Raw genomic sequence first — 15,083 nt, forward strand, 5'->3', positions numbered from 1 at the left:
AATAAATTTCAGTAAGCGATTCGATAAAAATAACCTACTTCAGAAATATGTTTGTTTTAAATTTCACGTTATAATACGTTTTGTCTGAGGACATTTATTGCCAACACTCGATATCCTCCAACTACGGATTTAGAAACACGCTGCGTCACACCGGTTCGTGTTCAACGCTAATTAAAAACATAAAGGTTGAACATTGCAAGGACAACGACAAAAGAGAAATTCTATGTAATTTCCATAATTTATTATAAAGAAAAATTTAGTTTATCTTCTAGTTGATAATTTATATTAATAAAAAAATAATTATTCGAATTCACTCGAATATTTAACTACGCACTTTCTGTATTTTAAACGTTTCGACTTAAATACTTAACCATTTAGTTAGAATCACATTCGACGACCCTCGCCGACGAATGCTTTTTGTAATTACTTCGGATAATAAACTCGCTTAACGATTTGTTCGAGCGAGTAGCGACAATGGTTCCTCTTGTCGCTACTCGCTCGAAGACACGAAACATTGGTTTTTCTAACGAGGCAAATAACTTTTGAATATAAATAATATTAAAGTTAAACATTAAAATTCGTATTTTTGTAACGATGAGAAGAATGAAATTTCTACGTTCTTGTGTTTAATCAATCGAAAAATAGTAATTTCATTTTTATAAATTATCGAACCTGATAGAACCGGTTCAGTGAAATAATTTTTGAAATTTTGCGTTAAAGTTACAATTAATTTTGTGATTAATGTTTTTATTTCCTTGTGTTACTAATAAAATCCAGGTTATGGTAACGAGTTTACGTAAATTTTAGTTATAGCTACGATAACAATAGCTGACAATTGTCTTGCCGTTAGGAAGTTCGACGTTAGGTCGTAACGGCCGAACAACTTTTGTGTCTAAAACACAACTTCCACTTCAGAAATACGTAACATAAGAAGAATATAATTTATTACGTTTTTCTAGCGTTATGAACATTTCCTCGTTCAATTATCTATTACTTTATATAGGCAACAATCAGATAGTAATGCAATAGTTTATGTTAATTTTTACATTTTATTGTGCAACGTTGTAGTTAGAAATGCCTGAGTAATATGTTTTGTCTGAGAACTGAAGGATCTTTATTACCAACACTCGATCTCCTCCATTTACAGATTTAGAAACACGCTGCATCACACAGGTTCGTGTTTAATGCTAATTAAAAACGTAAAGGTTGAACATTGCAAATACAATAACGTCTTTTGTATATCTTCCTTATAATCTTGGTGCTCGTCTTTAATTTAAAAAATATATAAATAGATAATAACTTTGTTATAAACTTTGCCGCTGTTGAACAATTTCGGCGGTATACGAGGAGAGAATGCTCAAAGCCACCATCCGAATGCTTTCGGATGATTGCAACGTAAAGAAATTGACTCAGAAAGTATTCGGATAGTCTCGGGTGAAACAATTAAACCCGCTCAAAACGAACCTGTTTAAGACGGAAATTTATTCGGAACGAAGCCAATTCTTGTATTAAAAAAAACCCGTTCAGAATGGAAACCTGCTAAATCAGCACTGTTGTTTGGTACCGTGCCAATCTGGTTTACAGATGTTTAAATGTACAGTACACATTTAATTAATGTGTTAAATACATTTATATATTTTATGAATTTAACTTGATTTCTGTAATTAAATAGTAAGATATTTAACACTCTTTTATCCCATTAGAATATAAGAGCAGATAAGATCAAATCTCAAGATGTAATTTTTACAATAAATGAAATGTCAGGTGGACATCGTATGGTCATTATCCCCATTGTTCCTTTGTAGATCATCAGCTCCCCGATAAAAAATAATCCAATATTGGAAAGGTCGATGTTTAAAAACAAGTACAATAGTATTCTGCAACGCTATAGTCGTTCGATGCCACTTATCCCGTACGTCACATTAGAATCGTGTAAGAACAGGATTCTCGTCTTTTTTAAACTGGTAGCGGCCGAAAAAGACCGTCGAGGAGGCGACCGTTGAGTTTGAATTAGCAGCGAATTCGTCTCAGGTCAGAGACGGTTAGCAACGTATATATAAGGTTGAAGCGAGAGACCTAAGTTCGGTTAGTACTTCAGAATGATAGGAAGTTCGGCGAAGAACTTAAATTGCATTTTCACAATGACATTCAATAATATCACTTAAGATAACGTGACAACATACTTTAAGTAACGTGTTCTCTCCGAATGGTGGTATTCAATAATACAATTGTATGGGGCCCCGTTTTGGGGTCCCATACAATTGTATTAAATTGTATGGGACAATTGTATTAAATTGTATGGGACAATTGTATTAAATTGTATACAATTGTATAAGTTTACTATGTGGTCTTGGATACTCAACAACATTAAACATACCAAGAAAGGTACAGACGATCTTAAAAAGTATGCTGTTATAGGGTGTCTACCTAATCTTAGCAATGAATTCCTCAAGACATTGGTTCATCATCAAGAATTTACAAACACCCCTCTTATGGTCCATCCGACTAACAATCAAAGGATCATAATCACAAACATCAATGAAGATCCACAACCCACCCATCTAATCTTTACAGATGGATCAAAACAAGTGGATAAAGTGGGTGCGTCTTTCGTACATCAAATAAGAGGCAAGGAGACTTTTCATCATCATACTGGTTTTAAATTGGCTAGTTACTGCACGGTTCCAGAAGCGGAACTTTTTGCCATTCTCCGAGCGATCACATATATCCAAGAGTCAAAAACAATCATAGGAAATATTCGGATTTGCACGGACAGCCAAATTGCTCTTAAAAGGATTAATTCCTATCACACTAAATGCCACACTACTAGGACTATTCACGAAAAGATAAAGAGTTTAAATGGCGTCAACCTATCATTTGCCTGGGCCCGGGGACACAGCGGCACCCGGGGCAATGAGGAGGCAGATAGGATAGCCAAACTTTATGCAACATCCTCTGAAAATCAATACTACACGAACTTGACAAGAACAAACATCAATCAACTGGTAGAATATACGGCCATTCAACTTTGGCAAAGAGACTGGGAAACAGGTGATACTGGAAGACTGACTTTCAACTTTCTGCCAGACATTAGGGAACGACTTAATATGAAACACTTCGATACCAACTTATTTCTGTCACAAGTTTTAACTGGTCATGGCAACTTTTATCAATACCTACATAGGTTCGGCCGGAGTGACAGGAATACATGTGAGTGTGGCAATGTGTCGATCCAGGACGTGAAACACTTTATCTTCAACTGTAAGAAATTTGATCGTCAAAGGGACAGGCTTCTACAAAATGTTCTACACCAAGGTTTCAATTGGCCCTGCCTACTAAATAAACTGATTAATAACCACAAACTTTTCGAGGAGTTAACAAATTATGTCATTGAGACAAGAGCACTTGAGGTGGATTTTCACAGAAGCATCAACACGTAATCTGTCAACGTTGTGTCTAAACTACATGACACCTGAGACCTGTGTCATCCGAAGAAACTGCTTCGACTTTGCTGTGTCATCCGAAGAAACTGCTCTGTACTGTCGGCTCATGTGAAATCTGTTTAAATTAATCCGGTTATGGTGTTGTTCTCAAAAGGTACATTCTGGGGCTAATGCCCCGCTCATCATTGTCGGCTCTATCGTTTTCCCTAAGGATGAGTTATGTGTATTATTTATGTTCCTCTATGTATTACTCACGGGACTTACTTTAATTGTCGGGTCTTACACTTACGTTGGAAACTCTTTAATTATGCAATTGTTCAGCATTTGTTTTGGCAATGTAACATCAGTGTACCTATATGTTAACTCTAATACCCAAAGTCTGGGTAATATTTCATATTTATTACTGTTCTTCTATTTAATATTAACTGGTTTCATATTGTCCGGCTTTACACTTTTGTTAAAATCCTATCAAGTGTGTAACAGCAAGTAATATTCAGCATTTGCATCTGCAATGTAACATCATTGTTATCTTTCTGTAACTCTTTATTACTCCTTAAGCTAAGCAGTAAATTTGTACATATTGTATCATTTTGTAAAAACTACACTTTTTATTTTGAAAATAAAAGCCGACGCAGACACCATAAATCTCCCCTTTCACCACCTTTCCTATCTCACTTTTATTTCACCTTCATCTCTACTCTACTACTACTTTTCTTTAATCTTCACCCTCGGGCAATACCCATGGGTAGTTACGAGTCTTCATCCCCTTTCTGCTAAAATGTCACTAAAATGTATTTACCAATGTTACGTTATCACACTTCCAATCGAGGAACCACCCTGCTTCGTAATTTTCAGTTCTGGGCAGATATAACCATTGGAACATAAAATCATATCATTCACATTTTTAATAATAAATTTATATTTGCTGATTCCTTTTCATCGTCGGTAACTGTCTTCTCTATGCCATATGTACTCAAAACTTTCGATTTCGTTGTAATAATTTGAAAGAGTTAAATCCCAATCTTTTTCCATTATTAGTATAAAAATTTTTTAAATCTTGTTCCATATAAACTTTGCTTAGTTAAAATATTCCTTACTCTATATTTCACAGTCGAAGATTTTGTTAGATAAAATACTCTCAAGTATATTTTTAACAAACTGCTTCGTCTTATCCTCAACCACAGATTTGGCCTGACTGCCTATTATTTGTAATAACTTCTTGCCGGCTGTCTTAATTTCATCAATAATTATATTTTCACCATAATATTTTTTGCTTCAAACTAACAGTCTTTGTTTATTATAATTCATTTATTTAGTTTAATAATAAACGAAAAACAACTCTCTGTTTATTAAGGTCAATCAAATTATCATCCTGATCAGTTATCTACATTCGAATTCTATAAATATAGTAATCTCTATTGATGTCAACAAATATGGGGTTAATCTCTTCAATTTTTATCAAACTTCCAGGTGGATGAAACGGTGTAAAAGAATAAAGAATATCACTCGTGAAATCGTTGTACTCTACTCCGCTGATTACACCGCAATGATTATCATCGATTCCTTTTGATATATTTTTTTTCTGTTCTTCGTCTTCGTATAACTTTTGTTCGAAACCTAATATCTCATGGAGTTTACCTTTACTCAGATCAATTTTATATCCAGGTTTTAAATGAATTATAAATCTCGTTGTTGCAAAATGAATTTCAAACTTTATAGGAGGCTCGTTTATTCCAAAGAATTTTACTAAAACATTATTCAGTTGTCGAAGAGTGTAATTTCCGTTTTCTCTAGCATTATAATTCCTTATATGCTGTGTTCGTACTATTAAATAGTAACATATTTAACACTCTTTTATCCCATTAGAATATAAGCGCAGATGGGATCAAATCTCAAGATGTAATTTTTACAATAAACGAAATGTCAAGTGGACATCGTATGGTCATCTCCATTGTTCCTATCTAGATCATCAGTTCCCCGATAGAAAAATAATCTAATAGTGGAAAGGTCGATGTTAAAAAACCAGTACAATAATATTGTGCAACGCAATAGACGTTCGATGTTACTTATCCTGTACGTCAGAATAGAATCGTGTAAGAACAGGATTCTCGTCTTTTTTAAACTGGTAACGGCCTAGAAAGACCGTCGAGGAGGCCACCGTTGGTTTGAATTAGCAGCGAATTCGTTTCAGGTCAGAGACGGATAGCAACAATAAGTGAGGCAAAAATTACAAGTTGGAAAAATTATGTTACTTCGGAGTGTAATAAGAAATTTTGGGTTTACACTATAAGTTAATGCGTGATAAGGTTAAGGTAAAAGATATGGTTAATATTATTAGAAATACGGAAAGATTTTTAATGGATTGAGAAAAGTCGGTGAGATTTTTATTGGATTCGTTATTTGTGTCAGATGATGACTCATTAGATACGCCATATCAAATTAGTGTTCGGAGAGATAATGATAAAGTGTGTTTCAAATTTATACGGACACGAAAAAATTAAAGTGAAACCCAAATTTGCTGCATTAAGTGACAAATGTTTTATTAAAAATAACATGGATTTACTTTTTTCCACACTGAAAAATAATGATTTTAATTCAAACATTAACATTTTGTTACTGAAAATAATATTTTTTAAAATTTTGTACAAAAAAACTGTTACATATTTATCCGGACAGATTTCAAATTGCAAAGTTTTCTTACAATTTAATGGCCAATGTAACCACCATTTAACTTAATTACATTAAATACTCGATTAGGCATTGTTTCAATTAGATTCTGAAGTAATTCAATTTTAAGTTTATCCCAAGCATTTGAAATTGCTGCCTTCGAATCATGAATTGTGGGAAAACTGCTTTCCATTGGCATAAACTGTACGAACCATCATCACCCAAAGATTTTCCGTCGGATACAGGTCAGGGCTTCTAGCAGGCCATGTCATCAGATTAATATTTTTACGTTTAAACTAAATTTTTGTTGATTTAAAGGCAGGCACAGGATCATTGTCTTGTTGAAAGATCCAATTTGGTCCACAAATATTTAGTCCAGCTTTCAATAAATGATCTTCAAGCATGCCTTGATACTTCTCTGAATTCATTCTTTAAGTTATAAATGCTACATCCGTGGATCCATTGAATCCAAACGCACCCCACACCATTATTGATTTCCCACCCATTTGGCGTTTTGAAAATATTCGTTTTTCGGTTCTTAAATCGTGCCAATAATACTTTCAACTGTCTGGACTATCTAAGATGAATTGTTTTTTATCACTGAACAAAACTTCAATCCATTCTTTGGACTGTCATGTGTTTTTGTGCCCAATCAAGTCTGTCACTTTTGTGCTTTAATGAAAGTGGTGGCATTATAGCTTTTTTTCTGAATTTTAATGTTGGAGATTTATTTAAAACTCTCCACACTGTTGTGCAGCTACAAGGTAAGTCTAATTCTTGTTTTATTTTTCTTACTGATGTTTGTTTTGTGGAGCAAACCTTGATGATTTGTCTTCAATCTCGAGGTATGAGCTTGGGTTTTGAACCTGTCTTGAATTTTGGTACATCCTAGCCACGTCTTTTTGATAAATAATCACCAACAGTTGATTTTGGACGATTTATATATGCTGCAATTTCTCTTATTGACTTGCCTTGTGATTTATAGGCATCAATCTGCTCTTTTTCATAATCAGATAAATTCTTTGTTCTACCCATTTTAGAACGTTGAACAACATAAAGAATTTGTATTACAATTAGATATGTAAGCTGATTTGTATATTTCAATGCTTGAAACTAAACAATATTCTATTTAAGTCATGAAATGAGTGCCTGTCCGGATAAATATGTAACAGTTTTTTTGTACAAAATTTTCAAAAATATTATTTTCAGTGACAAAATGTTAATGTTTGATTAAAATTCTTATTTTGCAGTATGGAAACAAGTAAATCCATGTTATTTTTAATAAAACATTTGTCACTTAATGCAGCAAATTTGGGTTTCACTTTAATTTTTTCGTGTCCGTATAAATTTGAAACACACCTTAGGTATAAAACTGAAAAGACCCTAGATTTATTTACTAAACAGGAGGTTCTTAGAGTATTAAGGGATTCTAAAAGACGTAAAGCTCCGTGAATTGACGGTTTAACGTATAAGATACAAATGATGCTTTACCAATAATAGGAAAACATTTATTACAGTTATTTAATATATGTTTAATATATAAGATTTTTCCAAATAGATGGAAGGTATCACGTGTTATTATATGTTTAAAGGATAAGATCAGAGATAGATCTACTCTAAAATCTTATAGGCCAATCTACAAATAATCAAATTGATGAAACGAAAATTGGAGACGATCGATATTCTCGCCAAATTTGATTGGTCAACAGATTACTGTTTGATAAATGAAAAGATTTGTCATAACGAACATCTAAAAAATTTAACATATATTTTGAATTGGTGCAGGCGTAAAATTAGATGAAGTATTGCTGAAACATGAAAACTTATCTTACTTGCAAACAAAGAGAGCGATTTGGACGTTCCTCGCTTCATGATCCCTTTCGAGGTAGACATTTAATTCCCCAAATAACAGCTAGATAAAAGTACATTAACCACAAATAAACAGACGTCCCCGTCTTACCCCATGACCCCATCTTGCACCACCTTCCCCTAATTGCCGTGTCGAAATGATAACGTTCAACCTACCTGCAAACGATGCGCATCAATCGAATCGACATTGATGATTGTATACAGTAGAGTGGTAGCGAGAATAGGCTGTGTCATTTTATGCTCTCCACTTGAATCGCAATTTTGGAGGGAATTTTGGATACACTCTTACATCAGACACATCGTTCGAAAGAGCTAACAGAGGTGGTTCGTATACCATTTAAAATTTCGGCTAGGACAATTAGGGGAGGAGCTAGGGGGATTTGAAATTCGCGTTTTTCGGATAGATCTAACGGGTGGGTATAAATCAGAGGGGGACGGAAATTAGGAGTTTTATTTAGCTTATTAGTATTTATATCTGGTATAAATTTGGGGTTGCTGGGTTTATTTTTTGGGAAGATATTCCGGTTTAAAGTTTCATAATTGTTAGTTACAGATAAATTTAAACATAACGGTTTAACTGTCAACAGATTTTAACGGTCGCTTCTGTTTTAACGGTTTCTTTAACAATTGTTTATTCTCATAACGGTCGTTTTAAATTTATGTTTTTTTTTAGACGGACACTATTTCATTCACCTCAGAGTAGGGGTGACAGTTTTTAGGAGGGATTAATTTTAAATTTATTCTAATTTTAGTTAAAATTTTGGGTTTAACTTTAATTTATCGATTATTTAACTTAATTTAATTGGCTACTTGGGATATTTTTATAGTATAATCTTTTTAATATAATTATATACTGTAATTAATTTAATTTAACATACGTTTATTTTGTGGGTTTTGTTGGTAAAACTTCTTCTTAAGGTTTAGTATTGCATTTCACTTTCGAGGAGTATTTGAGGTCTAGTTTAAGTATTTCCATAGTTATAATTATTGTTTTATTGACTCGGTATTCATTGACGTTGGGTGTGTATTTTGATTACCTTATTGGGTTTATTATGGATACCACCATGGGAGAAACAAGGGTATTAAGAAATTTAATGGCAAAGGGCACACAACCGAGGATTTCCGATGAAACCTTAGTTAATGATACATCGCCCTGTACAATTGAGAGTAAAATCCTTAAAGATGCAAGAACTCAAATGAGACGTATTCTAGATCTCTTACCTGAATCGTGTCATAGAAACATTAAAACAAGAGAACGTAAAGAAATTAAGGACAAGGTGACGCAGCTTTTTGCGTCGGTGCATCAAATGTACGGAATTGTATCAGCATATCGTGTAGAAAGAGAGGAACAAAACAATATACTTCCTAACTTATTAGAAACAATGAATGAAATAAAGATCAAGAACTCTCAACCCAACCAATTTGCTGGGCACCTTACTTACGCTGAAGTAACAAAATCCAACTTGAAACCAAGCAATACGACGAAAACCATTAATAACAATGGTGAACAAGGAGGCAATAGCGCTGTACTGGTGTACCCAAGTGATGAAGAAGAAGGTGCGCGAACAGACATAAAAGAGATCACAGAGCAGATTTTTGATAAAATTCAGCCACACAAAATAAGGGTTAAAATCAAAGAAGTTAAATTAATAAGAGACAATGGTGTGTGCATAAGGGTCGGGAGTGAAGAAGATGGGAAGAAACTAAAAGAGGAAATAGGAAAGATTCAAGAAATAAAAGACAAGATTAAATGTAGAACATCGGGAGGCAAACGACCAAGGGTAATATTACTAAACGTCCCACAGTGTATCCCTGAAGAGGAGATAATAGAAGTAATGACCAGACAAAATGACATTTGGAGGGGTCTGGAAAAAGATAACATAGAAGAAAAATGTACCATTAACACAGTTATCAAAGGAAAGAAAACAAAGGAGAACTGTCATCACGTTGTAATCTCTGTAACTCCGAGCATAAGAAATATACTGATAGCTCACAAGACAATATCGATGGCTTGGACCACAATAAGAGTGGATGACTTTGTACCAGTGAGACGCTGCTACAGATGTTGTGGTTTCGGACATATGGCACGTGATTGTACCGAGCAGCAGAGGTGTAGTCACTGCTCAAGAGGTCATCGCTTCAAAGAATGTCAATTAACAAACACCATCCCATCTTGTCATAATTGCAAATTAACTAACAGGAACCTCCCGCCGGAAAAGAAACTACCGACGAATCACAACGCATTCAGTGCTGAATGCCCAGTGCTAATAAAACTGAAAACACAGATCATAAAAAGAATTGACTATGGAATATAGAAACAAACAAATAATCACTCGGTTACCCAAAGGCACTACTATGCAAAGAAATAAACAAAATAGTAACGACAATGCTTCTGATAATTCAACTCTGTCAATCNTGAACCGGCACTTCTATACGGTGTACAGATTTGGAGAGAAGCCTTAAATAATACACATCTGAAAAGAAAACTTTTATCTGTACAAAGAAAATCAGCCATCCGTATTTGCAAATCTTACTGCACAGCTCCAACAAACGCGCTTCTTGTGATGGCCAACTTGACACCTATTCATTTGGAGGCAAATAGAAGAATTTGGAAGTGGTTCCTAATGAATAAAAACTTTTCTGGTAGTTCTGAAATGGAAATCTCAACACTTCAAGACAAAGGGATACTACCACCAGAAAATATGAACTTTAAGTCACACATTGTCCACAACAATATCGACAATATACCAAATGAATTTAATTTTATGACTGACCCAAAAGCAACTCACCCATATGAAATTTCCTTAGACTTCAAAGAATCAACAGCAAATAATAATAAAAAAAACAATTGATAGCCTTTACTGATGGGTCAAAGGGAGAAAATGGTGTAGGATCAGGTGTGGTAGTCAAGAACAGTGAAGGAAGAACTTTATACCAGGCAACGTTCAACTTGCAGATCATTGCTCAATTACTCAAGCAGAATTATGGGGTATATTTAAAGCCCTCACTTACATCAGTCAGCTCTCTCACACAAACTATAAAGAACTAATTGTCTTTACCGATAGTAGAGCTGCTCTACATATACTAAGAAGAGAAAATAACAAATCAGCCCTAGCTAAAGAACTCATAAATTTGGCAACAAAATTAGGAAAACAACTAAAAATCTCCTTCAATTGGATTCCCGGTCACGCTGGCCATGCGGGAAACGAGTAAGCTGATAAATTGGCGAAAAAAGCCTCAATTGCACATACTAAAATAACGTACTGGCGTCTTCCTATCAGCTCAATAACTAAGTACATCAACCAACAAATTTGTGCTTTATGGCAAACAGAGTGGGAAGAATCACCCACTGGAAGGTTGTGCTTCAAATTCTTCCCATCCATCGAGGACAGACAGAAAAACAGGATATTCAAACCATCGTTCCAAACAACACAATGCCTGACAGGGCATGGATGTTTTAACTCATATTTGTACCGTTTCAAGAAGAGAGATTACAACCATTGCGACGCAGACACGAACAACGAAGATACCGTTCATCACTTCCTCTTCGAATGCACCAAATACACAACCCTCAGAGAAAATTTCGAGAGAATATGTATCACAGAAGGGAAAAACTGGCNACTGAAAACACAGATCATAAAAAGAATTGACTATGGAATATAGAAACAAACAAATAATCACTCGGTTACCCAAAGGCACTACTATGCAAAGAAATAAACAAAATAGTAACGACAATGCTTCTGATAATTCAACTCTGTCAATCAATAGTAACTACGATGTAAACTCTTCACATCTGCGTATTTTACAGATAAATATGCAACACAGTAAAGCGGCAAGCTCACTCGCAATAAAGACGGCCAATGACCTAGATGTAAACCTATTAATAATACAAGAACCTTATACTTTGAACAATAAAATAGTAAGCTTCGGAGGATGGAGTATTAACTACAAGAAACGGAGAAAAACCACAAAGTGGTATAATAGTCAGAGACAACAACCTAGATGCTGCTTTAACAGAGGCGGCATAAGGCGTGGGCGACGTGGGCCACCGCCTACGGCCTCGCGGTCCGAGGGGCCTCGCGCCTCGAAGGTTTACGCATTACTTAAAAAAGCTGTGAACGCAACGGAAAAATTTTACTCGTCATAAAACGATAAATATATTGACATAAGAGACCAAGAAAACGAAAGGCTAATTCGTGAATCTCAAAAACATTAGCACAATTTGTTTGAGAGATTAATTGATATCATTAATTTCTTATCCTCTCATAATCTGGCATTAAGAGGTCACAGAGAATCTCTCAAGACAGACGACGGCACTAGGAATTCTGGTANGGGAAAAACTGGCCGCCAAAAGAGAACGAACTTATAATGAATAACAAACTTTTTAAAGCATTTGAGAAGTTTATACAGGACAGTGGTGCATTAGTACCTCAGTTTGGTGACCTGAATTTAAATATACTCAACACAGATACAACAGAAACTAATGACAGTGATGACGACAATAACTACAATTCCTTCACAAGCGATGAAGATTAAAGAAAAATGTTAAAAATAAAGACTGTTATATGTATATAAATTCAATTGTGCTACGAATAACATAGTGTGATTATTAAGTTATAAGTTATCTTGTAAAAATTTCTTGTTAAAACTTTATGGATTTCGATCTGTATGATTACATCAAAAATTCTTTGTCAACTGATTACTAAATGTATTACTTTAAAATTATACCTGTTGTATATTTAATATTTCATTAATGTAATAAGTATTGCATCCCATTCTAAACTGTTATAACTGTAAATATGTATAAAATTATTCAACCAACCATTCGAATTCCTATTATGTAAGCAAAAATTTACTGTTTAATAATGTAACCAAAACTGTATTTATCCATTGTGTTCAATTATTATTTATTTATCCATTAATATGTTTGTATATACTTTGATGCAAAAGATATGCATCCTTCTGTTAATTGCATCTGTATGTAAAAATGTTACTGTTAACTATTTGTATTCCTCTGTAAATATTGTTTTAATAAAGGCGATGCGGGCGCCCATGGGGTCCTGTGGGGGCCTTATGGTTGCTTATTTCACACTTTCCTATCTTCCTTTATTTCCTCTTCTCTCTAACTCTTACTTTCTTTTACTCTTCCTTCCTATTCATACAGGGGTAAAGTCTGCACTAAATCGCAGATAGCCCCTCTTGTCTTTTATTAGAATAGAATAGAAATAAAAACCCAGCGAAGCGGGTCCTTGCAGCTAGTAAAATAAATAAAAATAAATCATTCTAAAAATATAAGAATATGATCATATTGTTTAATGTATCAACAATATTAATCTGTGCACACATGCTTAAAGTGGCACAACAAAAGAATTTTCCCACTATACAACCTATACAATTTCATTTATTTACTATATAATCACAATAATAATTCTTAATTATGAATATATTATTCCAATTACTGTAGCACTATTAACCTGCAATATTGTGCAGTTTTTCCTAATATGCATACATGCATAAGATAGAGATTTTCAAATGATTTTTCTCACTTAATTACGCTGCATATAATTATCATTCGTTGAATTTGACAATTCTGGAAAATCCTGTAATGTCTCTTCTTCACATGTACAAAATTTCAAATGTCATATATTGTTTAGTTTTTGAGATATTGTTTCGCTACAGAACAATGTCCTTTCAAGGACATTCTTTGGGAGCCATTGACACTTTGTGATACATGGTTTAATGCAAAATGAATTCAGCAGGAGATAAATGACAGACAGACTAAGGTGTTTCTCAGAAAACCCCAAAAATGATTTTCTTTATTTTTCACACACAAAATAAAGCCACAAAAACATTTAAATTGTTGAAAGTCATAGTGTCCTAGGCTATCTTAGATATTCAAATTATGAAAAAAGCCAAAATATATTCCATAAAATTTTCATTTTAAATAATTTCATTTACAAATAAGCAATAAGCATTAAAATATATAATAAAAATTTTCCAAAAACTTGTAAATAATCAAATACAATACCAACCAGTAGCATCAACTACAGATCCATCTTTTTCCTCTTGCTTTTCAGATACTTTAGAAGGTTCAAAAACTTCTGAATTATCTTCTACAACAAAATTAGATGGAAATACACCTTCTTTGCCTTTCAAAATACCTCTCCACCAGCCTTCTTCTACCTCTTCTATTACTCTAATAATATCATTTACTTGTAATTCTAATTCATCATCATTTGCAGGAGTATAACTATATAAAACTCGTGCTCTTCTCTGCCTTACAGTTTCTGAAATTGTGTAAAATAATTTATAATTCAATTCAAACTTTATAAAAAATAAAATCATGGTCTAAATTTCTCATTTCATTTTAAATTTCATTACTTTTTTAAAATGATATTTTATATTTTAAGAAAGTACAAAACTGCCTTAAAATGCAAATAAATCTAAATTAACGAGCAATTATTTTATTGTGACGTCATCACAATGCCAGACTGTAATTTTTAATCATATTTTTAATTTAATTTAATATACAGGTAACCCCCATATAACATGGCACTTCTATGGCAAGGATTCACTCTAACACGGTTCGAGAATTGGGAACATTCCCCGTATAACACAGTGCTTTTATAGCACGGGTTCACTCTAACACGGTTTGGGAATTGGTTAAAACCCTCGTACAACATAAAATGTAATAAAGGGTATGTTCTTTTTTATACCTCTGCGTAATTCCATGCGAGCATTCTAATTGTTTTCATGGCTACTTTGAATGCTCTTTCAACAAATAATCCATTTAATGGTTAAATTTTACAATTGGGACCCTTCTTTTGCCTCTAAAAGCTCATTTTAGAATTATAGATTCCTCCACACGATACTATCGATAGTGCGGGCACCACCATCTTTCTTTCACCATCGTTCCTAAATGCCTACAAACAGCAGCACACTCCCATTACAGAGCGACCACTATTAACGAACGCACCCACGAACTGTTACCAGTTGATGATGGTCATGCTGATCATAGAATATGAATAATCCTCTGGTAAAATATTTACTTAATAATAAATATTTTATCTATGAAAAAAACGAATAATAAATCCAATTTAAATA

At 33.8% G+C, this 15,083-nt stretch overlaps 1 protein-coding gene across 1 annotated transcript; it reads left to right on the top strand.

The window, feature by feature from the left end:
• Window positions 1-8,652: 8,652 nt before the first annotated feature.
• Window positions 8,653-12,301, top strand: LOC111617923. Its single transcript, XM_023359287.1, has 2 exons — window positions 8,653-10,264; window positions 11,613-12,301. The coding sequence occupies exons 1-2, from the start codon at window positions 9,032-9,034 to the stop codon at window positions 11,640-11,642; spliced, it is 1,263 nt and encodes a 420-aa protein (XP_023215055.1). The 5' UTR covers window positions 8,653-9,031; the 3' UTR covers window positions 11,643-12,301.
• The last annotated feature ends 2,782 nt before the right edge of the window (window positions 12,302-15,083 follow it).

The sequence above is a fragment of the Centruroides sculpturatus genome, unplaced genomic scaffold (genome assembly GCF_000671375.1).
Source record: "Centruroides sculpturatus isolate CEXI.00-Female unplaced genomic scaffold, Cexi_2.0 scaffold57, whole genome shotgun sequence".
NCBI classification, from domain to species: Eukaryota; Metazoa; Arthropoda; class Arachnida; order Scorpiones; family Buthidae; genus Centruroides; species Centruroides sculpturatus.